We start from the raw sequence: 27,365 nt of genomic DNA, 5'->3' as shown, positions 1-27,365 counted from the left end.
AGTTCTCAAATTGGCTTTGCAAGAAGCAGGTGCAAAAAGAAGCGTCCTTTACCAGTCCAACCCAGTCTTGAACGGGCTGCACCTGTTGTGAATGTTTTCATTATTGTACACCTTGTGCCTCCTCTGAATCAGATTGCTAAACTATCAGCATAAAAGGCAATAAAAACACAAAACACTAGAAAATATTAAGTGGGTCAGATGATATCAGTGGCGGGAGAAACTTAAGTTAAGTTTTAGGATGATGACTTTTCATCAGAAAACCCCGATGAAGGTTAATCAACCTTCAATGTGAAATATTAACTTTATTTCTCTCTCCAAAGATATTGCCTTATTTGCTGAGCATTTCCTTGTCTATATTTGAATACCAGCAACTGCAGTGTCTTGCTTTGGCATTTAATGCATGCTGACTCTCCAGCATCACCGTGTGCATTAAGAGTGTTCAAACCTATCCTTTGCCTATAGAGAAAACATAATTGTTTCATTAACCTGGATATGCTTCAGACCCACGTGTCAGAAATGTTCAAAAGTGTCAAGGTCCTCTCAAAAATGCTACTTAAGTTCTTTTGAAGTGCGCTCAGTTATAATGTAAGAAACATGACAGAGCAAGGGCCCACACTTCTCTTTGAGATCATGCTTTGGTATCTTTTGCTTTCACCTGAAAGGGCAAATCGTGCGTTGGTTGAACGTCTCATCAGAATAAAGGCACCTTTGACAGTGCGGCACTCCCTCAACACTGCACTGTGGTTTGACGTCGATTAAGTACATCTCTGGAGTGGGACTTGAACCTTTGAACCTTCTGACGCTTGAAGGGAATGAACTCCATCGATAATGCCCTGTTCTGCAAACAACCTGAGGACAAATGTAATATTAGTCAACTGTTGGTTCTCCGGTTTCCTTCCACAGTCCAAAGACGTGCAGGTTAGGTGGATTGGCCATGATAAATTGCTCTTAGTTACCAAAAAGGTTAGGAGGGGTTATTGGGTTACGGGGATCGGGAATTCATATAAACACCTATGGAATTCCTCAGAAGCCCCATTTACCCCCACCGGGTCCAGGACCACCTTTCCCCTCCCATCCTTCACCTTTCCTGAGTTGGTGACCCAACAACCCTCCCCCCTCCCCTGCCGATCAACCATATCCCTTCTTAGGTCAGCCCCCAGCTCATGTCCCGCAACCTGGCCAGGCCCGCCCTCTGATGTCCACCGTCACCAACTCCCTCCTTATTGCACTTCAACAACTCCACACCCGTCAGCAGTCTCTCCCTCTCCCCTAAAGAAAACAACAATCCTATCCGCCTCTAAAACTCTGACAACCTGATCGCCATCCCACTGCGCTCTGTGAACTAGCCTGGCAGCAACCCGCCCATGACACCAAACATCCTACCCCCCACGGATTCTTCCCCCCCCCCCCCCAATCCACCATAGTGCAAACAACAATAACACTGTAAAGAAGAAAAAAAGGTGCACTCACCCTCTACCGTCCTCCGGCCTCCCACCAAAAAACCCCATGAAAGAGCTAAACAGCCACTAAGAAAAGAAAAGTTCTCCCCCGGCCATCACCAAAAACAAAAGAACCCAGCACAATATGAGGGGCAGGGAGAACAACACCACCTCACATTCCCTCCACAGTTCAATGTCCTCCCTCTCCTGCCAGTTGATTGTCTCTCAAGAACTCCATCGCCTCCTCCGGTGTTCCAAAGTAGTATTCGCGGCCATTGTGGGTCACCCAAAGGCCGGCAGGGTGCAGCATCCCAAACTTCACCCCCTTAAAGAGGGCAGCCTTGACCGGTTGTAACCGACTCTCCTCTTTGCCAGTTCTGCGCCCAGGTCCTGATATACACAAAGCTTGTTGCCTTCCCAGGTACATTTCCTCGTCTGCCTGGCCCATCGCAAGGTCTTCTCTTAGTCCAGAAACCGGTGTAGCCGGTCGACCTGCAGGGGCCGGTTGAAGGCCCCCTCCCCGATTAGCTTCTCCAACACCTTGGCCACATAAGAGCCAGCGTCCACTCCCTCGTTGCCCTCCGGCATCCCCATTATCCTCAGATTCTGCCTCCAGTAGTGGTTCTCCAAATCCTCCACTTTCTCCTTGAACGGATTTGAGTCTCTCAACATTCCAACTTCGGCCGCCAACGAGGTAAGCTGCTCCTCGTGTTCACCCACTGCCTCCTCCACCTTCTGGATCTCCTGGCTCTGGGTCTCCAGCCCCAGCTCCACAAGACCTATCCCTGCTTTCAGTGAGTCTCCACCTTTGCCAGGTCCTCCTGAGCCTCCCTTCTCCGTTGGCTGAACTTTTCGCTAAGAAAGTCAACCAGCTACTCCGTCAACCATTGGGCTGGTAGGGCTGATCCTTTGCCCTCCGCCGTCTTCCACTGTGTCGCATGAATAGTTCTAGCTCCTGCAGCCCCTTTCTTCTAGACCCACTTCTGGTGTGTTGATCCATCCACTAGCCTCACCAGCAGAGTAGCTTTCCTCCACCATCTCCGCACCTTTTTCCTCCAAAACACTCACCCGGCAACCGGGGAAAAGGACCAAAAAAACTGCCCCGAGTGGGAGTTGCCAAATGTGCGACACTTCACACCATGGCCGCCACCAGAAATTAATTTGTCATTTTAACATCCGTCCATATTCCTTCTTGAACCAGACTTGTTGTGGTCTTTAATATTTGAAACTTGTTCATTTTCAACCCAACGTGCAGAATTTGAAAGGAATCATGTTTCTTTTGCTTGTTTTGTCAGGTGTACCCGTGAATAGCAGAGTCTCCTCAAAAATTCAGCAGCTCCTGAACACACTCAAGCGACCCAAGCGACCACCACTGAAAGAATTCTTTGTCGATGATTTTGAAGAACAGCTGGAAGGTACATGAGTCTAAACGGCGATGAAACTGCTTCTGTTGGGAAAAGTAGAAGTGTTAAATACTGAGAACTCATACATTAATGTGCAATTCCATTTTCAGAAGTGTTTCAGCATATCAGTCAAACCCTTTGACCCGTATGTTTTCTGAATAGTATTTATTGTATAATTTAAGAGATTAGTGCTTTGTAAAGACACAATCATTTTGCTCCGTTCTCCTTCCCTCTTATCTCCTCGTTCCCACTTTGTCTACAGATTTTATTTGCTTATCTCTGATTTTATTAATTTTTAAAAAAATAATAAATTTAGAGTACCCAATTAATTTTTTTCCAATTAAGGGGCAATTTTGTGTGGCCAATCCACCTACCCACACAAACTCCACATGGACAATGACCCAGAGCCAGGATCGAACCTGGGACCTCGGCGCTGTGAGGCAGAGTGCTAACCACTACGCCACCGTGCTGCCCAGTTTATATTCCTTGCGTTTTCAGCGGCGGTTTACACTGCACAGTTGTCCTTTTTGGGGATTTTTTCAACAGATTTTTTTGAACAGATGTTTGGACGTTGAATTTTTTGTGGGGGCGATTTTTCAATTTTGCAAAAGCTTCTGTGTTCTTGGACGAGGCCTGCAGCAATTTTGTTTGTGGCGTGGCCAGAGTATTTTAATCAGTGGTTTCTCTTCTCAACTTGCACCTTCCCCATGGGAGCCCCCAAGAACCCACTCTTGATTTCTCTCTTCTCTCCCTCCCCACCACCACATCTCCCGGTTATCCCTTTATGACACCATATACTTAAATGAGCACCTACCTCTGCAAACAACCATAACATTTCTGTAGTTCAGCAGAAGGCCATTCGGCCCATCGAGTCTGCACTGAACCTCTGAAAGAGCATCCTCTAACCCGCCCTATCTCTGTAACACAACCTAACCGTTCGACACTAAGGGACAATTTAGCATGGCCAATGCACCTAACCTGCACATCTTTGGACTGTGGGAGGAAACTGGAGAATCTGGACGAAACCCATGCTGAAACTGGGAGTATGTTCAAACTCCACACAGACAGTCACACAAGGCCGGAATTTAACCCGGGTCCCTGGAGCTGTGAGGAAGCAGTGCTAACCACTGTGCCACCGCCCCGCCCCTTCGAACATGGCTCACAAGTCTTGAACCCTCGATGCTGATTTTACTTGACGCAGTGCGAATCTTTGACTCCAGCTGCTGTGTTGAGAATTGGCTTCAGGGGGTAACATTTTTGTAAAAATTTACTATGAATCTGGCTTGGCATCTTAAAAGGTGAGGAGGCAATCCTCTATCACTCTTCCGGAGTATAGTCATTTTTTTATTTTTTTTATAAATGTTTTTAATTTTAGAGTACTCAATTCATTTTTTCCAATTGAGGGACAATTTAACGTGGCCAATCCACCTAGCCTGCACATCTTTGGGATGTGGGGGCGAAACCCACGCAGACACGGGGAGAAGGTGCAAACTCCACACGGACAGTGACCCGGGCCGGGATTGAACCTGGGACCTAGGCACCATGAGGCAGCAGTGCTAACCACTGTGCCACCATGCTGCCCTCATTTTTCATTTAACGTGGCCAATCCACCTAGCCTGCACATCTTTGGGATGTGGGGGCGAAACCCACGCAGACACGGGGAGAAGGTGCAAACTCCACACGGACAGTGACCCGGGCCGGGATTGAACCTGGGACCTAGGCACCATGAGGCAGCAGTGCTAACCACTGTGCCACCATGCTGCCCTCATTTTTCATTTATTGATAATGTATATATAGTGTCAGTAAATTCCCAACACACCCTGCCACAAGGGGCATGTGTTTCTTGTCTTTTCCCTCTTCCACTTTTTAAAAATAAATTTAAAGCACCAAATTCATTTTTTTTACCCAATCAAGGGGCAACTTAGCGTGGCCAATCCACCTACCCTGCACATCTTTGGGATGTGGGTGTGAGACCAATTCAGACACTTGTAGAATGTGCAAACGCCGCATGGACAGTGACCTGGGGCCGGGATTGAACCTGGGTCCTCGGCGCCATGAGGCGACAGTGCTAACCACTGTGCCACCGTGCTGCCCTTTCCCCCTCCCACTTCTAATGCAAATAGTCGTTCTCAGTAGCATCTGAGTCGCTTGAGGCCCATCTCAAATACATTTGAAAGTGATGGGTCACAGAGAATTTAAAGAATGGGAACAGCCACATCTTTTCTGATCTTGACATAATGCTTGTCTTACTGTTCCACTCCCATCCAATTTCAGTTCCACAAGCAGATCCCAATCAGCCAAAACCGGAAGGTCTTCAAACAACAGCTTTACAAGGGGAGCCATTGGGCGTAGTGACCAATTGGCCCCCATCACTGCTGGCTGCTGTGCAAAGGTGGGGAACCACACAGCCCAAGGCTTCTTGTCTGACATCATTGGATACTACAGGGAAGCCAGTTTACACACTCACCTATGGTAAGCACCTGCCAACTGAATAAAGCGACTGCAATAGACGTTTGTCATTGTTACTCATTGTTACAGTGTACTTAATTCAAGTGTTAAATGAATGTAGACTGATCCAGGATTAAGCAATCATGTGTAAACGTCACAGTTTATAATGGGGTTAAATGTGATGAAAATGTCTTTCTGATCAGTGTGATGTTGTTTGATGGAAGTACAGAAAGTCTTGCAACACAGTGTACTTAATGTTTGACTCCTTTGTTTTGTTGTGTTTTAGGCAAGCTGTGGACTCGGAGCCTCAAGCTAGCTTACACACTCCTCAACAAGCTGAGCAATAAGAATGATCCACTTCTGAAACCTGGTGACAGAGTAAGTCACGCTTGCCCAGACTTGTACAATTTGCATTTTGCAGTTAGGAATTATAACATGACAGGAAGATCCTGCTGAACAATAGCTATCCAAACCCTCTATCTTTTTCCCTGCCCTGCAGATATTTGCATTCAGGATTGATTTAATAGATCATACTTAAGCCTTTCCTCTGGAGCATTGTTTCAATTTTCAAACCAGTGCAGAGCATATGATTGTAAATTACCAAGAATCTCCTGCTATCTCTGTGGTTTAAATGTGTCCAGTTGGTAACATTCCAATTCTGAGTCAGAAGGTTATGGATTCAAATCTCACTCCAGAGATTTGGTTACAAAAATCTAGGCTGGCACTCCACTGCAGAGCCGAAGGAATGTTGCACTGTCAGAGGTGCCATCTTTCGGACGACATGTCAGACCAAGGCCCTGCCTGCCCTTTCAGGTCCATGCAAGCTGTGGCGCCATTTCTAGGAAGAGTGGGGAAGTGGTCCTCCGTGTCCTGGCCAATATTTTAACTCTCAATCAAAATCATTTTGAAAGATAACTGAGGATTGTATTGCGCAGCTTGGTAGCACAGTGGGTAGCACTGTGGCTTCACAGCGCCAGGGTCCCAGGTTCGATTCTTGGCTGGGTCAGTGTCTGTGCGGAGTCCGCACGTTCTCCCCTTGTCTACGTGGGTTTCCTCTGGGTGCTTCGGTTTTCCCCTACAAGTCCCGAAAAACTTGTGACAATAAAGATTATTACATTATTAATCGTCATCACATAGCAAATTGTGGAAGTTTGATGTGCACAATATGGCTGCTGCACTTCCTACAATGACAGTGCAATGAAAGTTTTCCATTGGTCATAATGTACTTTGGCATGTCCTCCGGTCGTGTAAGATGCAAAATAAATGCACTTCATTTATCTGCAGCACTTGATGAGGTAGCTAATCATTCATCACTGAGGTTTCTACCTCAAACCTAGTGTTTGCTAAGTTTTATAAATTTCTCCAGGCCAGTGACTTGGTTCTGGAACTAGACTGCTCAAAACCTGTTTGAATTTTCTACTCCTGATTTCTGGCAAGATCACCGCACAGCAATGTGTATACGTGGACAGGAGCTATCACCGCACAGCAATGTGTATGCATGGACAGGAGCTATCACCGCACAGCAATGTGTATGCATGGACAGGAGCTATCACCGCACAGCAATGTGTATACGTGGACAGGAGCTATCACCGCACAGCAATGTGTATGCATGGACAGGAGCTATCAACGCACAGCAATGTGTATGCATGGACAGGAGCTATCACCGCACAGCAATGTGTATGCGTGGATAGGAGCTAAGACTGGATCGATCTTTTTTTAAAAAAAAAACATTTATAGTACCCAATTATTTTTTTCCAATTAAGGGGCAATTTAGCGTGGTCAATCCACCTAATCTGTACATCTTTGGGTTGTGGGGGTGGCATGGGGAGAATGCAAACTCCACATGGACAGTGACCTGGGGCCAGGATCGAACCTGGGTCCTCAGCGTGGTAGGCAGCAGTGCTAACCGCTGCACCTCCGGGTCCTGCCTCTGTGTAAAATTCTATTTATCTCCCCCATAAGACAACCAGGGCTCGTTCATGGTGCAATTCAACAATGATGCTGAAGAACCAACATAAGCAAATATATTTTTCCCTGCAAAAAGGAGCATCAGTTAATTATGAGGGAAAGGTGTCGAGAAATATGTTGTTTGAAGAAGGTTGAAGTACATTTTTTTCCTGCTCTTTCATCACTTGTGGCAAATGCTTAACAATGCCACTTTTCCGAACCAGGATTTCATTAATATGCACAGATAACATTTGAAGCTGAAGTGTGGTTCAGTGATGACCACAACACCACCATCCCCTTCCCCACTCCCCATAATAAGCAAAATGCTGCAGACGCTGGAATCTGAAACCAGAAGAGAGAATGCTGGAAGCACCCAGCAGGTCCGGCAGCATCTGTAGGGAGAGAGAAGAGTCAATGATTCAAGACCATTTGCCTTTTCATCAGAATCCCCTCTTCCCCCATGTTTTCCTTTGAACTGCTGATTGATCCAAACATCGCATTTGGAGATTTGTGGCATCTAATGTAGAAATAATGGGAGCATTTTGCATATTTTTTTTTTTTTCAGATCTAGCTTACTAATAACATTTTTGCATTCTTCTTGTAGGTGGCTTTGGTGTACCCAAACAATGACCCTGTGGCATTTATTGTGGCATTTTACGGTTGCCTTTTAGCAGAGTTGGTCCCTGTGCCCATTGAAGTACCACTAACTAGAAAGGTAATGTCAGCTGTCATCTAAGCTTTTGATCCCAAATCAATGTTGGTTCTGCAACACCAGATTAGAATCATTGCATCTGTAGTGCTGAAGATTATTTTCAAATACTGTATGTAATGTCTCCTTTGCTCTTTGCAGGATGCTGGTAGTCAGCAGATTGGTTTCCTACTTGGCAGCTGTGGCGTGTCAGTGGCTCTCACTTGCGACGCCTGTCACAAAGGATTACCAAAGTCTCAGGCTGGGGATGTGGTGCAATTTAAAGGTAATATCACACACTTGTTCGTAACCAGGGGATAATGAATAAATAACCACAGCCTATTTGAAAGATGTGTGAACCAGAAAGTCCTACAAGAATGGTCAATATGTGGCCCAGACCTCCATGTGAAATAGTTGGGGCAAAAATCATGGATCATTCAAGAAACAGCTGTATATTGCAGTGGTGTGGGAAAGGGGTGCTGCCTGTTGTTATTGGAGGGAGAGGGCAGCACGGTGGCGCAGTGGTAGCACTGCAGTCTCACTGCGCCGAGGTCCCAGGTTCGATCCCGGCTCTGGGACACTGTCTGTGTGGAGTTTGCACATTCTCCCCGTGTTTCCGTGGGTTTCGCCCCCGCAACCCAAAGATGTGCAAGGTAGGTGGATTGAACATGCTAAATTGCCCCTTAATTGGAAAAAATGAATTGGGTACTCTAAATTTATATTTTTTAAAAAAGTTATTGGATGGATGAACATAGGATCAACGGCTAGTCAATTGGCATATACTCCACCAGGCACAGTACCTGTTTTCTCTAATGCTTGGGTGATCTCCTATCAGGATATGTTGCCCTATCATTGGTTCAAATTGAAATGTTCCCCCTTTTGTTCAGTTTCAGTGATTGACACCAACAGGTAGTGGATTCAGATGGCATAATCAGTGAATAAGTGTGCAACCTGTTAGAATACATAACTGAAGCCTTTGTCAGAGAAATGGCACACTATTTTGGTAGTGTTTTTTTTGAGTGCGTTTAGAGTACCCAATTCTTTTTTTCCCAATTAAGGGGCAATTTTGCGTGGCCAATTCACCAAACCTGGACAGCTTTTTGGGCTGTGGGGGTGAGACCCACGCAGACACGGGGATAATGTGCACTCCACATGGACACTGACCCAGTGCTGGGATTGAACCCAGGTCTCTCGGTGCCGTGAGGCAGCAGTGCTAACCACTGCAACACCGTGCTGTCCTTTGAGTGCATTTTCTTAGACAGCAATATGCTGGTACCAAATTTATTAAAATTACCATTGAAATCTAGTAATACATTTCAGTGCATAACATAATGCAATGAAATCTAAGTGGCTATTTTTGAAAATAATTACAGTGAACTATTGCTGCCAATTTGGTTGTGGATATTTGATCTTGCCACCCTGCACCAGGAGCTTCAATTACTAAACAGATTAAACCGTTGTTCTATTTTTAGGTTGGCCTCGACTGGGTTGGTTTGTGACGGATGTTAAACACTTGTCAAAGCCTCCTAAAGACTGGCATCCCATGATCAGGGATGCGAGCATCAATATTGCTTACATTGAGGTAAGTCCTGAACTAATCTTGCTGTATATCGTGCTTTATTAAACAAGCATTAGCCCTGTAGTGATATAAATGCACCAATTACTCATAAGGGATTGTGCAAACATGTTGTGGATTCAATTATTGAGCCTAGGCACATGAGAACAGTTATACAGAGGCATAATGCTTGAAGACACACAAACTCAGAGCTGTCTGTCAGAATCAAACCTGGACCGCAAGACATTCTTCCTTTCCAGTGATGTCATGCTCCTATTCCTTAAAGATGGTAAGCCGTTAGCAGTATTTCTTATTCAGAAGACTGGAAATGGTAGTAATTTTGTAAAGGCGATATTGGTGCCTTGAATTAAAAAGAGTAACAAAATTCAAAACACTGTGCTAAAGGGTCTTTAGCTACTGCATCATAGAAAGAGGGTAGTTTGAAAGCCAATTCAAACACACATGAATGAGGAATGAACTGGAAATAATCGCAAAATCGTTACTACTTGGGAAGGTTTGTACCATGGAGGACTTTAGCAGTGTAACGTCCAATATCAGACATTAACAAGGCAGTAATTCTAGATGTGACTGAGGGATGCATATTGTGAATCCCTAAGGAACAGCTGAACGTCAGCCAGGTTGCTTAGAATGGCACTAAGAGTTGTCAAAAAAAGCCCTGATAATCACGTTGCAACAGTCAGTGAACATTGGCCGCATACATTTTCCATATTCAATGAAGGCAAACAATCACATCACTGCAATTACAGACCCATTAGCTTGGCCTGAATAATTTGATAATTAATAGAACCAAGAATCCTGAGAGGATCATACAGACCTTGAAGATTGTCAGAAGGAAAGCTTCAAAAGTGATATCTAACACTGGAGGGCTAAGCCATGTAGAACGGCTAGATGAGTTGTTGAAGCTTAAAATAGCCATCTCCAGGGAAGTTCAGAGATGTATAAAATACTTAATGTAAAAGGAAATTAAACCCAAAACAAGCCTTTAAAATACCAGTGCAGGAGAACTAGGTGAGTTTTGATAACGTGAAATATTTGTTTGCAAGGCAATCAAGAACTGAAACAAGTTGCTAGCAAGAGTGGTGGAGGCATAAACATGGAAATCCTTAAACTTGCATAAAAACGGACATATAAATAGAAGTAGGAAGAGGCCTTTCAGCCCTTCGAGCCTGCTCCGCCATTCATTGTGATCATGGCAGATCATCAAGTTCAATATCCTGATCCCACCTTCCCACCTCAGTCCTAAAAGGTTTACCCCTTATCCTCAAACTATGACCCCTAGTTCTGCACTCCCCACCATCGGGAACATTCTTTCTGAATCTACCCAGTCTAATCCTATTAGAATGTATAAGTTTCTATGAGATCCCCTCCGACTCTTCTCAACTCTAATGAATACAATCCTAACTGACTTAGTCTCTCCTCATATGACAGTCCCGCCATCCCAGGAATCAGCCTGGTAAACCTTTGCTGCACTCTCTCCATAGCAACAACATCCTTCCTCAGATGAAGATGCCAAATCTGCACACACTACTCCAGGTGTGCCATCTCCAATGCCCATACAATTGCAGTAAAACGTCTCTATTCCTAGACTCAAATCCTCTCGCTATGAATGCCAACATACCATTTGCCTTATTTACTGCCTGCTGTACCTGCGTGCTTACTTTCAATGACTGATGCATGAGGACACCAAGGTCTCTCTGAGTATCCACCTCTCTCAATTTACAATCATTCAAATAATAAACTGCCTTCCTATTTTTGACAACGAAGCGGATAACCTCGCAACTGGAAACAACTAGATCCTCCAATAATTAGTTAATTAGCTCAAGAGATAAAATTAAATAGTCCTTCGTTGCAAACACAGTGAATGTTAGACCACAAAGATACCGACTGGAAATATTATGTGGAGACTAAATCACGTAGAATTCAACAAAAATCAAACCTTTTTGAACATATACACAGAGCAAATTGAGGGTACCTCATGCAAAGTTGACTTCAAATATATTTTTGTCAATTTTATACATACTAATATATGAACAAATATATTCTTGTCATTTTTCCTTGTTCTCTTGATTTTGACCATCAGTGCTCAGACCTATCTGTTAGCTGGCATGGTGGTACCAATTGTTATGGGCGAGGCGTTTTCAGAACCCCAACATGTATCATGGAGTTCAACCAACCTCCCCCATTAATGGATTGTTGCTTTTGAAGCACGCGGCTTTTTCCCTAGGTGTGGGCTTACAATTATGGATACGTGGGTTTTTAAACACAAAACACTGTTTATTCCATGAACTCAACTTAATATCTTAAATAAACATTGGATCTCTTAACACCCCTTATTTCAAAGATAACTTAGAAAATATTGCAACTGTAAATAATTCCTTAAAAGGTTCCATCAAACTTCCACGAGACTTAACACCTTTAAACAAAATCACATCAGGTTAAAGGCTTTACTTTAAATCACCCAAATGATCCAGGGGTAGTCTTTCATGGGAGAGATCCAGCTCACTGCAAACACACAGCTCTTTTCAAAACTGAAACTAAAAACCTGCAAAATGGCTGACCTAAAGCCCAGCCCCACCCACTCTCTGACATCACCGTTTTCTTAAAGGTACATTGCTTAAACAACCATGTCTTAAAGGTACTCTCACATGACACCTCCCCCCCCCCCCCCAAGAAAAAAAAATAAACCATCAACTTCAAGATGGTTTCATTTTTCACTTTTGCGCCATCCACTAAGAAATGTACACCGTAAATATACCTTCTGGTTTTTTAAGAAAAAAACAACGCATGCAAACAGGTATAATAATATAGTCCATTTTTCTTTGTTCTTCTTCCTCCAACCGAAATCCTTCTCGATTGACAGTCTCTTTGAACAAAGTCTCTGCACGATCCATCCATTCCTCTACTCCTCGGCATTTCTCTTTAGAATCAGATACTTTAGTTCAATCTGACCACAGAGTCCCTTGCAATTCGCCAATACAGGAGCATTGGTGATCACAGCTTTCAGGCAGTCAAATGCCTGTTGAAAGTCCGCTGTCCATTGAAATCTTTTAGGTTTCTTTAGCAATTCCATCAGTGGAGTAATGACGCCACAAAACTTTTGCACAAATGTTCGATCAAATCCACTCATGCTAAGAAATCGCATTATTTCCCTTCGTCTTGAGGATAACGGAAACTCCACAAGGAAAGTGATTTGGGCTTCTCCAAATTCACTTTCGGCTAGGTTCATCACCAAACCCGCCTCCTGAAGTCGATCGAAGAACTCCATACGATGTTTAAAATGTTCTTTCCATGTCTGGAAGTTGGAAATAAAAGCAGATTGTCCCACTTTCTTCATGCAATCCTTCAATGGTGGGACAGGATAAGAGTCCGTTCTTGTAACTGCATTCAACTTTCGATAGTCCACACACAACCGTTGGGTACCGCCTGGTCCAGATACCATCACTATGGGTGAGCTCCATTGGCTGCAACCCACTTCAATTATGCCATTCTTCAGCATACTCTCAATCTCTCTGTTAACCTGTGTCAATTTTAAAGGATTAAGTCTATATGGATGTTTTTTGATCGGAACAGCATTTCCAACATCTACATCATGTATAGCCATTTTAATACTTCCCAATTTATCTCTACAAACTTGCCCATGTGATATCAATAACTCTTTCAGGTCAGTTTGTTTTTCCTCTGCAAGGTAACTTAACAATTCATCCCAATTTTAAAGAACATCCTCATTTTCCAATTTAATTTGAGGTATGTCAAATTCACAGTCATCTAGATTTGGTTTGTCACTTTGAGTTAGAATCATTAAAACCTCCTTTTTCTCTCCTTCCCTTTCAAAGTACCTTTTAAGCATATTCACATGACACACTCTTCTATCTGGTGTTTTTACCACATAATTCACCTCACTTAATTTCCTTTCAATCTTATACGGTTGACAAAACCTAGCTTTAAAGGCTCCCCTACTGCTGGTAACAACACTGAAACTTTATCCCCACTGGCAAAACTACGAACTTTGGATTTCTTGTCCGCTACCCGTTTCATCACATTTTGTGCAACTTTCAAATGTTGTCTAGCCAATTCACCTGCTCTATTTAATCGTTCCCTAAAATTTGACATGTAATCCAATAGTGTAATTTCCGATTTCTCACCCACCAATTTTTCCTTAATCAATTTAAGTGCTCTTACCTCATGACCAAAAATTAGTTCAAAAGGACTAAATTTGGTAGACTCATTAGGTGCATCCCTAATTGCAAACAATACGAATGGGATTTCTTTATCCCAATCCAGTGGATAACCTTGACAATACGCCCTCAACATTGTCTTTAATATCTGATGCCACCTTTCTAACGCTCCCTGCGATTCTGGATGGTACACAGTTGATTTAAATTGTTTTATTCCTAAGCTATCCATAACTTCTTTGAATAACTTTCAAGTAAAATTGGTTCCTTGATCCGATTGAATTTCTGTGGGCAGTCCATATCTAGTAAAGAATTTAAGTAACTTCTCCACAATCCTTTTAGCTGTAATATTACGTACTGGAATGGCCTCTGGAAACCTAATAGACACATCCATTACAATCAAAAGATATTGATTCCCACTTTTTGTTTTAGGAAGCGGTCCTACACAATCGATTAGGACCCTTGTAAAAGGTTCCTCAAATGCTGGAATGGGTATTAAGGGCGCTGGTTTTATCACTGCTTGAGGTTTCCCTATCACTTGACATGTGTGACATGATTGACAAAATTTAACTACATCTTGATGTAGTCCAGGCCAATAAAAATGTTTCTGGATTTTAGCTTGAGTTTTCCTTATTCCCAAATGACCTCCCACTGGTACCTCATGTGCAACTCGCAACACCTCCTTTCTATACCCTACTGGCAATACTACTTGATGAACTTCTGCCCACTTTTCATCCGCCTGCATATGTACAGCTCTCCATTTTCTCATCAAGACATCATTTTTACGGTAATAACACTCTGGTATTCTCTCCGATGCCTCTTCCGTATATGCTTTCTGATATATCCGTTTTATTTCCACATCTTTCTGTTGTAACTCCGCCAATTTTCCTGAACTAAAAATATCCGCCTCATCCTCCACCTGTTCTTGTTCTTTTCCAACCATCTGATCAAAAATCGTTTCTGATAATTGCACTTCAACTTCATCTTCACGCTTTGATTTCTCCTCTAGTCTTAACCTGTGACTTTGCGACCTTGTTACTACACAATCCGGAAAAATCCCAGGATATTCGTCCTTCAACACTTCAGTTGACTGATTTTCCACTGGCTTATCAACCACAGTAGGCATCACTCCCACCTGCGATCCAGCTATATCATTACCCAAGATAAACTGTATTCCTGGTCAAGATACTTTCTCTATTACTCCTACTACCACTTCACAACTCTTCACTGGACTTTCCAACCTTACCTTATATAATGGAACGCTACTACTCTCACCCTGAATTCCACATATCACCACCTTTTCTGGCAACATTCTTCCCAAACTACATAATTCTTCATCTCTTACCATTAAAGATTAACTAGTCCCTGTATCTCTTAAAATTGTGACTTCTTTACCTGCTCCTCCTGATACACATTAGTAAACTTTACCAACACAAGTAAATTCTTTGAAGACATCTGGCATCTTAACAATTACTTCTTGAACAGGCTGTACAATCGTTTACACCTCCTTCGCTTCCCTTGGGCCTTCCTTTACCACTCTAACAAACCCCACTGTCTTATCCTATTTTACAACATCAGCCTTCCCAGTGCTTTTCTTCAACCACCAACACTGTGACTTTACATGGCCTAGTTTATTACAGTGAAAACATCTGAAACTTTTCATTTCTTTTCCAGTCTCCTGGATTTCTCTTTTAATCTGAGGTACACCCTCTTTATTGTCTCCCATCAGATCACCTTTACCTTTACCACTTGAATATTTCTCATGTCCCCAGTTTCTATCCCTCACCGGCTGAAATTGATGTCAGAAACCAATCTTTGATATATGAACTAATTCATAATCATCTGCCATTTCCGCTGCTAGTCTCGCAGTTTTAACCCTCTGTTGTTCCACATGAGTTCTCACTACATCAGGAATTGAATTTTTAAACTCCTCCAAAAGTATAATTTCTCTGAGAGCTTCATACGTTTGGTCTATTTTCAAAGCCCTTATCCGCCTATCAAAATTACTCTGTTTGAGCCTTTCAAACTCCATGTATGTTTGACCAAATTATTTCGTTAAATTTCTAAACCTTTGTCTGTAAGCTTCAGGCACTAGCTCATATGCACTTAAGATGGATTTCTTCACCTCCTCATACGTTCCAGATACCCCCTCCGGTAGTGATGCAAACACTTCACTAGCTCTACCTACCAGCTTTGTTTGAATTAGTAACACCCACATGTCCTGTGGCCATTTCATTTGTTTAACTACCTTCTCAAATGAAATGAAAAAGGCTTCCACTTCCTTCTCGTCAAACCGTGGCAATGCTTGGACATATTTAATAGAACCTCTTTGACTATGACGCTCTGTCTCATTATTCTCATCCATCTGTACGTTTCCCTTTACGTCTGCCAATTTTAACTGATTGTCATGTTTCATGGCCATTTTCTGAAGGTCAAACTCCCTCTCTTTGGGGGCGATTATCCACTCCCACGCCGGTTGGGAGAATCGCCTGGGCCGCCAAAATTTCCGGGGCGCCGGTCCGACGCCCTCCCGCGATTCTCCCAAGCGGCGGGAACGGCCCGGTCGAGTTTCCTCTCTCTCTTTCTCTTTCTTTTTCCTCTCTCTTTCTCTTTCTTTTTTCTCTCTCACACTCTTGTATTCCAGGGCTTTAATTCTTTCTCATGTTCCATTTGTTGAATTTGCAACTGAATGTTTGCCATTTCCAATGTGTCAAACTCTATCTCAGGCAACTTTAAATGCTTAACCACCGCCATAATTACCGCATCGTTTCGCATTTTGTCAGATAATGTTAACTGCAATGTTCTTGTCAAATCTAACAGTCTGCTTTTCGTTTCTGTCCGTAAAGTACTACGTGTGACAGTCTCCACCCCCAAAAACTTCTGAGCCTCTGAAAGAGCCATTGTTCACACTCTCCCCACTTAAACTAAAATACCACACCGGAAAAGCATCAATCCTTCACTGTCTTTAAGTTCACAAAAGCCAATCCAATAGATAGACTTTTATCCCCCTCGAGCCCCCAATTGTTATGGGCGAGGCGTTTTCAGAACCCCAAAATGTATCATGGAGTTCAACCGACCTCTCACTTCAATGGATTTGTTGCTTTTCCTAGCACACAGCTTTTTTTCTCCAGGTGTGGGATTACAATTATGGACACGTGGGTTTTTAAACACAAAACACTGTTTATTCCATGAACTCAACTTAATATCTTAAATAAACATTGGATCTCTTAACACCCCTTACTTCAAAGATAACTCAGAAAATATTGTAACAGTAAATAATTCCTTAAAAGGTTCCATCAAACTTCCACGAGACTTAACACCTTTAAACAAAATCACATCAGGTTAAAGGCTTTACTTTAAATCACCCAAATGATCCAGAGATAGTCTTTCATGGCAGATATCCAGCTCACTGCAAAACACAGACACACACACACAGCTCTTTTCAAAACTGAAGCTAAAAACCTGCAAAATGGCTGACCTAAAGCCCAGCCCCACCCACTCTCTGACATCACTGTTTTCTTAAAGGTACATTGCTTAAACATCCATGTCTTAAAGGTACTCTCACATGACACAATTAATAAAGATACATGTGAACTGCAAGCCATGACTGGGTGAAAAGGCTGGACATGATGAGCAGCTAGCCAATGCTTTTAAAATGCTGACAACATGATTTTGCCTGGTTAAATGTGGTGCACTGCAATTTTAATTTTTTAAACTTATTTTATCGGATATGGGCATCGCTGGCTAGGTCAGCATTTTTTATTGCCCATCCCTAATTGCCCTTGAGAAGGTGTTGGTGAGTTGGCTGCCTTGAACCAATACAGTCCACGTGGTACAGGTACTCCACAGTGCTGTTTGGAAGAGTTGAAGGATTTTGACCCAATGACAGTGAAGCAACAACGATTTAGCTCTAAGTCAGGATGGTGAATGGCTTGGAGGGGAACTTGGCAAGTGTCTGCTATCCATGTCCTTCTCGACGGTAGTGGTCATGTGTTTGGAAGGGACTGTCGACGGAGCCTTGGTGATCTAGTGCAGTGCAAGTTGTAAATGCTACACACGGGTGCTACTGTGTGTTGGTGGTGCAGGGACTGAACGTTTAAGGTGGTGGATGGGGTACCAGTCAAGTTGAGCTACTTTGTCCTGGATCGTTTTGAGCTAGTTGAGTGTTGTTGGGGCTGTACTCATCCACGCAAGTGGAGAGTATTCTATCACACTCCTGACTTGTAGGGGTGGGGCAGTGGTTAGTACCACCTCATGGCACCGAGGTCTCAGGTTCGATCCCGGCTCTGGGTCACTGTTCGTGTGGGGTTTGCACATTCTCCCCATGTTTGCATGGGTTTTTTCCCCACAACCCAAAGATGACAGGGTAGGTGCATTGGCCATGCTAAATTGCCCCTTAGTGCGGACTCGGTGTGCCCCCTCCAGCTCCAGGGAGTTTCCACTGAAGAGGGCGGAAAGGAGTTTTCGGTACCTAGGGATCCAGGTGGCCAGGAGCTGGGGGGGCCCTATACAAGCTCAACTTGACGAGGCTGGTGGAGCAGATGGAGGAGGAGTTTAAAAGATGGGATATTCTGCCACTCTCCCTGGCGGGTAGGGTACAGTCGGTGAAGGTGACGGTGCTCCCGAGGTTCCTTTTTATATTCCAGTGCCTCCCCATCCTGGTCCCTAAGGCCTTTTTTAAGCGGGTCAGCAGGAGCATCATGGGGTTTGTGTGGGCGAAAAAGACCCCGAGGGTGAGAAGGGTGTTTCTGGAACGGAGCAGGGACAGAGGAGGGCTAGCGTTGCATAATCTGTGTGGGTACTACTGGGCTGCCAATGTGGTGATGATACACAAGTGGGTAATGGAGGGGGAGGGGGCGGCATGGAAGAGGCTGGAGATGGCGTCCTGTGTAGGCACGAGCCTGAGCGCGCTGGTGACGGCATCGCTGCCGCTCCTGCTGACAAGGTACACCACGAGTCCAGTGGTGGCGGCGACCTTCAAAATTTGGGGGCAGTGGAGACGCCACAGGAGGGAGGCAGAGGCTTCGGTGTGGTCCCCGATCCGAGAGAACCATCGGTTTGTCCCGGGGAGAATGGATGGAGGGTTCCTGAGTTGGCACAGGGCAGGTATTAGAAGGATGGGGGACCTGTTTATAGATGGGACGTTTGCGAGCCTTGGGGCGTTGGAGGAAAATTTCGGGCTCCCTCCTGGAAATGCCTTCAGGTATATGCAGGTAAGGGCGTTTGTAAGACGACAGGTGAGAGAGTTTCCGCTGCTGCCAGCATGTAGGATCCAGGATCGGGTGCTCTTGGGGGTGTGGGTTGGAGAAGGCAAGGTCTCTGCAATCTACCAGGAGATGCAGGAGGAGGAGGAAGCCTCGGTGGAGGAGCTGAAAGGTAAATGGGAGGAGGAGCTGGGGGAGGAGATAGACGAGGGTACGTGGGCGGACGCCCTGGATAGGGTAAATTCTTCCTCCTCTTGCGCCAGGCTTAGCCTGATACAATTTAAGGTTCTGCACAGGGCGCACATGACTGGGGCAAGGCTGAGTCATTTTTTTGGAGTGGAGGACAGGTGTGTGAGGTGTTCAGGGAGCCCAGCAAATCATGCCCACGTTTTCTGTGCCCAGCGCTGGATGGGTTCTGGAGGGGCGTTGCGAGGACGGTATCTAAGGTGGTAAACACCCAGGTTAAGCCGAGTTGGGGGCTCGCACTATTTGGGGTATCGGACGAGCCGGGAGTGCAGGAGGCGAAAGAGGCCGGTATTCTGGCCTTTGCGTCCCTGGTAGCCCGGCGGAGGATTCTGCTATAGTGGAAGGATGTGAGGCCCCCAAGTGTGGAAGCCTGGATCAGCGACATGGCAGGGTTCATTAAATTGGAGAGGGTAAAATTTGCCTTAAGGGGATCTGTGCAAGGGTTCTTCAGGCAGTGGCAACCGTTCCTAGACTTTCTAGCGGAGCGTTAGGAGGTGGTCAGCAGCAGCAGCAACCCGGGGGAGGGGGGGGGGTACTTTGTGGTTACTACTGTGTTTATTATCGTTTAATGGGGGGCTTGTATATTGGGGGAATACGTCACATAGCTATAAGATGTTTATTTATGTGTTCTTTTTTTTTTCTTATTTCTGTAAGAAATCTGTAAGAATCTGTTTGTTGAAAATATGTAAAAATTTGAATTAAAATATTTTTTTTAAAAAAGAAGCAACCCCACCTCTGACCTAATGATGGAAGGAAGGTCAGTACTGAAGATGGTTGGACCTAGGACACTCCCCTGACAGTCTATTAGTAATGTTCCCAAATGGGGCAGCACGGTGGCGCAGTGGGTTAGCCCTGTTGCCTCACGGCGCCGAGGTCCAGGTTCGATCCCGGCTCCAGGTCATTGCCCGTGTGGAGTTTGCACATTCTCCCCGTGTTTGCGTGAGTTTCGTCCCCACAACCCAAAGATGTGCAGGGTAGGTGGATTGGCCACGCTAAATTGCCCCTTAATTGAAAAAAATGAATTGGGTACTCTAAATTTATTTAAAAAAGAAAAAAATAGTAATGTCCCCAGACTGAGGTGATCGATCTCCAACAACTACAACCATCTTCCTTTGTGTCAGGTGTGACTCCAATCCTTGGAGAGTTTTCCCTTGATTCCCATTGACTCCAGTTTCGCTAGGGCTGCTTAATGCCATACTCGGTCAAATGCTGCCTTAATGTTAAGGGCAGTCACCTCTGGCATTCAGCTCTTTCGTCCATGTTTGGACCAAGGCTGTAATGATGTCGGGAGCTGAGTGACCCTGGCGGTATCTGAGCTGTGCATTAGTGAGCAGGTTATTGCTGAGTCAGTACCACTCAATAACACGGTTGATGAGCCGTTCCATTACTTTGCTGATGATTGTGAATTACAGGGGGCACTTGACAAGTTTGGATTTATGATCTTTGTGGACAGGACGTCAGTGGGCAATTTTTCCCATTGCTGGATTGATGCCAGTGTTACGCTTGTACTGAAACAACTTGGCTATAGATGCGGCTACTTCTCGAGCATAAGTCTTCAGTCACCACTGTGTTCCGAAGGCATATTTATGAATTATGTACAAATATTGATGAGAATAAAATTTCACCCTGTTGCATCTTCAGCATCTAAGAGAAAGAGTTCACAAGGCGGAAATTGTTTAAACTGCAGGTTTTAAGAAAAACCAACACCTCCCTTTCGGGCTTTTTATGCAGCAGCGGCAATTAGATCTCTCAGATTAGTCCGTTAGGCCCCGCTCACTAAGAGAAAACGCCTGAGGATTTAAAGGGGACTCTTATCAGCACTCAATCTGAATTCTATGGCAGCCATTGCTGCTTCCGAGTTTGCAATCCTCAACCTCTCGGGGGGGGGGGGGGGGTGGTCACAACTCCACAGTTTGGGGTACCCTGGTTTAACATCTATTATTGGGAAATTACTAGTGTCCATATAAAAATAGGATGGACTGAAACACCTTGAAAATGTTCAACTGATCATGGAGCCAGAATGTATTTATAAAGGATTGGTTCTGCTTGATGAACTTAATTGAATTTTTTGAACAGGGTGATTAAAGTAGTGGGCAGAGTACTATCTATGGATGTTATAATTGTATTTTGTTTCTTAATGCCTTGGGATGTTTTATTACATTAAAGGTGCTATATACGTAGGTCATTTAGATGAACTTTTAAGAAGGCATTTGATAAAGTCCTTCAGAAAGAGTCTGTCCATTAAATTTAAAGTTCATTGACCTGGTTAGGAAATCGGCTGAACGCTAGGAGACACATCAATTGTATGGAACTGCCAGGGCGGCACAGTGGCGCAGTGGTTAGCACTGCTGCCTCATGGTGCCGAGGACCCGTGTTCGATCCTGGTCCCGGGTCACTGTCCATGTGGAGTTTGCACGTTCTCCCCATGTCTGCGTGGGTCTCACCCCCACAATCCAAAGATGCGCAGGGTAGGTGGATTGGTCACACTAAATTGCCCCTTAATTGGGGGGGAAAATAATTGGGAACTTGACATTTTTTAAAAAGGGGAAAAAAACCTAAAAGACTTGAAGGTCCAGGTACAGAAAGGATTAAATTTCCACTGGTTGGGGAGTCATAATCTAAAAATCTGAGCAAGACTGTTCAGGAGTGGGATTAGGAAACATTTCAACACACACAGGATGGTAGAATTTGGAACTTTCTTCTGCAAATAGTAATTGATGGCAGATCAGTTGTAAATTTTAAGTCCAAATTTGCTAGGTTTTTTTAACAAGAGGTATTAAGGATATGAAGTAAAGAGAGGTGCACTGAGTTTGGTCTCAAATCAGTCATAATCTCACTGAATAGTGCGACATACTCTATCTATGTTGTTACCCGAACTTATCATTTGGAACACAGGCATCATAAAATCATTCCTGGCTGCAGATGAACTCGTGCTTTGGAATTACAGATGCTGCATGATTTTTAATTTGTCTTTTTGTTCCATTTCAGTACAAGACCAGTAAAGAAGGAAGTTCAATGGGCATAACCATATCCCAGGCTGCCATGTTAGCACATTGCCATGCCCTTAGCCAAAGCTGTGGATACAGTGAAGGTGAGCTCATTGTGTCGAATTGACATTGGGCCAAAGAATACATTGTAGTGGAATTTGATGAAATACAAGATGTTTTTAGCATGAGATGAAGCATGGGGACCTTGTGGCTGGCTGATGGTAGAATATGTCAACATGAGCATCAATCACTGACTAAGGCAGAGCATGGATTTTTGTTTCGCCTAATTTTTTCTCTTTTGTTATTTGAAAAAAAAAATAGTCAGGCATTTTCATAAAAACAAACAAAAGCAGAAAACGAATCATACAACATTCTAAATAACCAACACGCACTACCTTCCCCCTGATTCCCGCTCCCCACCATCACCCACTTCTCCCATCCTGTCATCCACATTTTAACCACCATACAACCCCCCCCCCCCCCGTTGCTGACCCCTCAATCCTCCTTAATGAAGCCAATGAACGGCTTCCACCTCCGAGTGAATTAATCAACCGACCCCCTCAGGATGAACTTGACCTTCTCCAGCCTCAGGAATTCAGCCAGGTCGCTCACCCACACCCCCGCTTTCGGCGGCTCCCGAGTTCCTGCACCCAAGCATAATCCGTCTCCGGGTTATCAGGGAGGGAAACGGCAAATCATCTCGGCCCCCTGGACTCAGGTTTTCCGACACTCCAAATATCGCCACTCTGGACTTGGGGCCACCTTCACCCCCTGCACCTCAGACATTACGTCCGCAACCCCTGCCAGAACCTCTTTAGCTTTGGACGTGCCCAGAACATGTGGACATGATTCGCGGGCCTCCCGCATCCCATCCACACTTATCCTCGACTCCCTCAAAGAACCTCCTCATCCTTGCTACCATCATATGTGCTCTATGAATTACCTTAAACTGAATGAAGCTTAGCCCGCACACGACGAGGATGCATTCACCCTCTGGAGGGCCTCAGCCCAGGTCCCGGCCTCCACCGCCCCTCCCAGCTCCTCCTCCCACTTACACTTTATATCCCCTGCCCGGGCCCCCTCCCAATCGTTCAGCTCTTTGTAGACCTTGGAAACCTTCCCCTCCCCTATCTTCTCCTTCGGTACCTTATACTGCAACCTCAGGAAAAGACGACACCTCTCTACTCACAAAATCCCGAACCTGCAGGTACCTAAAACCATTCCCCCTGGGCAACTCCATACTCTTCCTCCAGGTCCTCCAACTTCAAGAATCTGCCCCCTATACACAAATCACCAAATCGCTCAATTGCTGCCTGCCGCCACCCCCCGAAACCTCGCATCCAGCCCTCCTGGTGCAGACCTATGGTTGTCACAAATCTGTGTCCACACAGAAGCATCCTCCAATCCCAAATGCTGCCCCCACACCCTTAAGGCTGACACCACCACTGGGCTCGCAAGAGGACCTGGCCGGCGCGAACGGCAGAGGCGCTGTTAACAACGGCCTTAAGTTTGTTCCCCTACAAGATGCCGCCTCCATCCGCCCCAATGCCGACCCCTCCCCCATTAACCTTTTTCCTGACCAAAGCAATGTTCGCCGTCCAGTAGTAGTTCATTATATTCAACAATGCCAGCTACCCCTTCTCGCCCCCATGCCAGAAAAGCCCTCCTGACCCGCAGGGACTTTCCCCACCCACACAAATGCAGAAATCAGCGTGTTAACCTTTTAAAAAAAAAAAAATAAAAAAAATAAAAAAATAAAATGCCTTCAGAACAAAGATTGGGAGGTTCTGAAACACAAACAGAAAACTTGGCAGCATCATAATTTTTACTGTCTGCACCCGTCCCGCGAGCAACAGTGGCAGCACATCCCACCTCTTAATGTCCCCCTTCATCTGCTCCACCAACCGCTTCAAATTCAACTTGTACATCTGCGCCAAACCCGCGTCACCTGGGTGCCCAGGTATTTAAAACTTGCCCCCACTACCTTAAACGACAGCTCTCCTAATCTCCTCTGCTGCCCTGTAGCCTCAATCGGGAATACCTCGCTCTTTCCCATGTTCAACTTATACCCGGAAAACCGGCCAAAATCCCCATAATGCCCCCGATATTACTATTACCTAACGGGTCCGAAATGTGCAACAGCAGTACAGCGAGACCCTATGCTCCCGCCTCCCCCCGGCACAATCCCTCAACGTCCTAAACACCATTTCCAGCGTCTCTGTTGCCAAAGCAACCTGGGGCCACTGTTGGTGAGGGCATACCACAAGGCTAGGGAGAGTGGGCACCCCTACCTCGTCCCCCAACGCAGCCCAAAATATCTCCTATAAACCCCTATAAAATGCCTCAAACACGCCATTCACCCCCTTCCGGGTCCAACACCACCCTTCCCATCTTGTCCTTTACCCTGTCAATCTCGCTCGCCGCATCTTGCTTCCTCAACTGGTGGGCCAGTATCCTGCTCACCTTCTCACTGTATTCATACACTGGCCCTCCATAACTGCCCCAACTGCATTCCCCGTGGACACTAATCCAAACTCCACCTGGAGCCTTTGCCTCTCCTTCAACAGCCCTGCCTTCGGGATCTCCGAATACCTTCTATCCTCCCTCAGGATGTAATCTACCAGTCTTGTCATCTCTGCCCGTTCCGTCTTCTCCTTATGCAGCCGAATTGAGATAAACTTCCCCCTGACCACAGCCTTGAGTGCCTACCACAGCGTGGCTACTGTGACCTCCCCCATATCATTAAGCTCCACATACCCCTGAATGGCAGCCCTCGCACACCTCGTCATCTGCCAAAAACCCCACTCCAATCTTCCCTTCCCCCGGTCCATTCATAAAACCACCCAATGCAAAGCGTAGTCCACCCCCCGCGTGCTCCATAAACTCCTTCAGCTCCTTCGCTACTGCCGACACCTTCACCAACCTCTGGCTCGGCCAGTCCAAACTCTACTCAATAACCGTGTGAAACTCCCCTCCCCATGATCAACCAGTGGGAGTCTAGGTCAGGAATCTTTTCCAGGACCACCGGAAACCCCTCCAGCTCTCTCTTTCTGCCCCCCCCCCCCCCCCCCTTCCCAAAACCTGGAACACCACCCACTTATTCACCAGTACCACCTCCCACCTCGTCGTCTTATCCAATCCTGAATGGAACACCTGCCCCATCCGTCCTTTCCTCAACCTTGTCTGGACCCATACCTTTAAGTGCGTCTCCTGCTAAAAGGCCACGGCTACCTTCAGATTCTTCAGCTGCGCGAACAGAGGATGAATTGTAGAACCCGTTTGCCACCTTAGCTGAAATTGGCTCAGTTAGTAGAAATCAAATCTGAGACGCTACTTGTATGTTCAGGATAACATCAGTTAAACCAACTCAACCATCACAGGATGGTCTGTGTTCTTGGTTTCCATTGATTATGTAGGGTACTTGAAATGATTTGTAACAACATGGCATTGAAATGGAGGAGATTGTCAATGAATCAGAAGCTGGAGCCCCAACATGAGAGTGCAGTTGTGATGCTATTTCACAGCCTTATATATAAACTCTGATTCTTCATGCCTGGGATTGGGAGACATACGTTAGGTTTTTTAGTTTAGAGTATCCAATTCATTTTTTCCAATTAAGGGGCAATTTAGCGTGGCTTATCCACCTAGCCTGCATATCTTTTGGGTTGTGAGGGCGAAACCCACACAGACATGGGGAGAATGTGCAAACTCCACACGGACAGTGACCCAGAGCCAGGATCGAACCTGGGACCTCGGGACTTACTTTAGATTTAGTTTCATTGTCACATGCACTGAGGTACAGTGACAAGTATTGTTCTGCGTAAAGTCCAGGTAGATCGTTCCATGCATGAAAAAACATAGGACATAGAACATAACAATACAATGTAAATACATAGACATACAATGTAAATACATAGACATGGACATTCGGTGAAGCATACGGAGTGTAATGCTACTCAGTAGAGAAGATGTGTGAAGAGATCAAATCAGTCCATAATTAGGAGTCTGGTAACAGCAGGGATGAAAATGGTTTGAATCTGTTAGTGAGTGTTCTCAGACTTTTTTTATCCCCTGCCCGATGCAAGAAGTTGGAAGGGTCTTTGATTATGCTGCCTGCTTTCCCAAGGCAGCAGGAGATGCAGACAGAGTCAGTGGATGGGAGGCAGGTTTGCGTGATGGTCAGTGTTCGTGACTCTTTAGTTTCTTACGGTCTTGGGCCGAGCAGTTGCCATACCGAGCTTTCAAAGGAGAGTTTATTTGACATCAGAGACTTTCGAATATAATTGATTTGTGCATATGGGATAGCAGTAACATTTGTAAGAACAGCTGCATCAAGGACGTTAGACCTGAGCTGTGATGTAACTTATGTTCTAAATTTGTGTTGCAGGAGAGACATTAACAAATGTTTTGGACTTCAAAAGAGATGCAGGCCTGTGGCATGGTATTTTAACCGTAAGTGTCATTTCCAGGTTTATCTCCGAGGAGCAAAGCCAGACACTGTTAATGAACCTGGCGACGTGTTCACAGAATAAGCTTAGATACCTAAGACATATAGTATCTGCATTGCTTCCTGTAGCAAACTATCATTTTAAGATTTCACTGCAAATTGGATTACTTGATCTTATCACATGCAGTCTTGGGGAAAATTGAGATGAATCAAATGGGTTGTATCAGCAGAGTTGCCATTATTGCGCCCACCATTGCAACCACCCACATTTAAGTCTGACAAATAATGTAAATCATTTACCGGTAATTTTATTGTCAATGACCAAGTCACCATTTACCCTGTGTTGTCTATTTTGTGCAGACAAAGGAGTTCACTGAGTCGCTTGCAACTTGAGGTATACAGTAGCTAGCTGTAATAAACATCAAGTGCTGTCAATACTGAATGGCTTTGAAGTAATTATGAACATGTCATTTGACCAATGGGTGAACAGGGTCAGCTTTCAAGCCTCTGAGATTTTTAAAATTAGCTGCTGATAGAGAATTTCACATACTCCAGTTATCTTCAAAAATGTTAGCCACTTCCTGATCTAAATCCTTTTTTGTCAAGAGTTCATTTGCAGCAGTTTGCAATTGAAGCTGCTACTTCAGTTCCCCTCACGACAACAAGATTTGTATTAACTACCCAATGCATAGAGTGGACAGATCATTTTAGACCCAGCGTGCCCACTACAAGTGATGGGTGTTCTAATGAAGTTTATTTATAGACTTCACATTCAGGCATCGAGTGTTTCAGCCAGGGCTCAGTTGGT

The 27,365-nt window shown here is 44.9% G+C and overlaps 1 protein-coding gene across 5 annotated transcripts in view; it reads left to right on the top strand.

The window, feature by feature from the left end:
* LOC140394759 (disco-interacting protein 2 homolog A-like) overlaps nucleotides 1-27,365 on the top strand; it is a 372,914-nt gene that overhangs the window by 254,019 nt on the left and 91,530 nt on the right. For all 5 annotated transcript variants that reach the window (XM_072481988.1, XM_072481977.1, XM_072481975.1 and 2 more), the window contains 8 exons: nucleotides 2,735-2,854; nucleotides 5,117-5,314; nucleotides 5,577-5,668; nucleotides 7,842-7,952; nucleotides 8,088-8,211; nucleotides 9,398-9,507; nucleotides 22,112-22,214; nucleotides 26,498-26,562. In XM_072481988.1, the coding sequence (XP_072338089.1) occupies nucleotides 2,735-2,854; nucleotides 5,117-5,314; nucleotides 5,577-5,668; nucleotides 7,842-7,952; nucleotides 8,088-8,211; nucleotides 9,398-9,507; nucleotides 22,112-22,214; nucleotides 26,498-26,562 (923 nt within the window). The remainder of the gene's footprint in view (nucleotides 1-2,734; nucleotides 2,855-5,116; nucleotides 5,315-5,576; nucleotides 5,669-7,841; nucleotides 7,953-8,087; nucleotides 8,212-9,397; nucleotides 9,508-22,111; nucleotides 22,215-26,497; nucleotides 26,563-27,365) is intronic.

Source organism: Scyliorhinus torazame, chromosome 2 (genome assembly GCF_047496885.1).
Source record: "Scyliorhinus torazame isolate Kashiwa2021f chromosome 2, sScyTor2.1, whole genome shotgun sequence".
In the NCBI taxonomy this organism is placed as follows: domain Eukaryota; kingdom Metazoa; phylum Chordata; class Chondrichthyes; order Carcharhiniformes; family Scyliorhinidae; genus Scyliorhinus; species Scyliorhinus torazame.
Note: the sequence above shows the minus strand (reverse complement) of the source record. Positions and strands in the feature narration are given on the sequence as shown.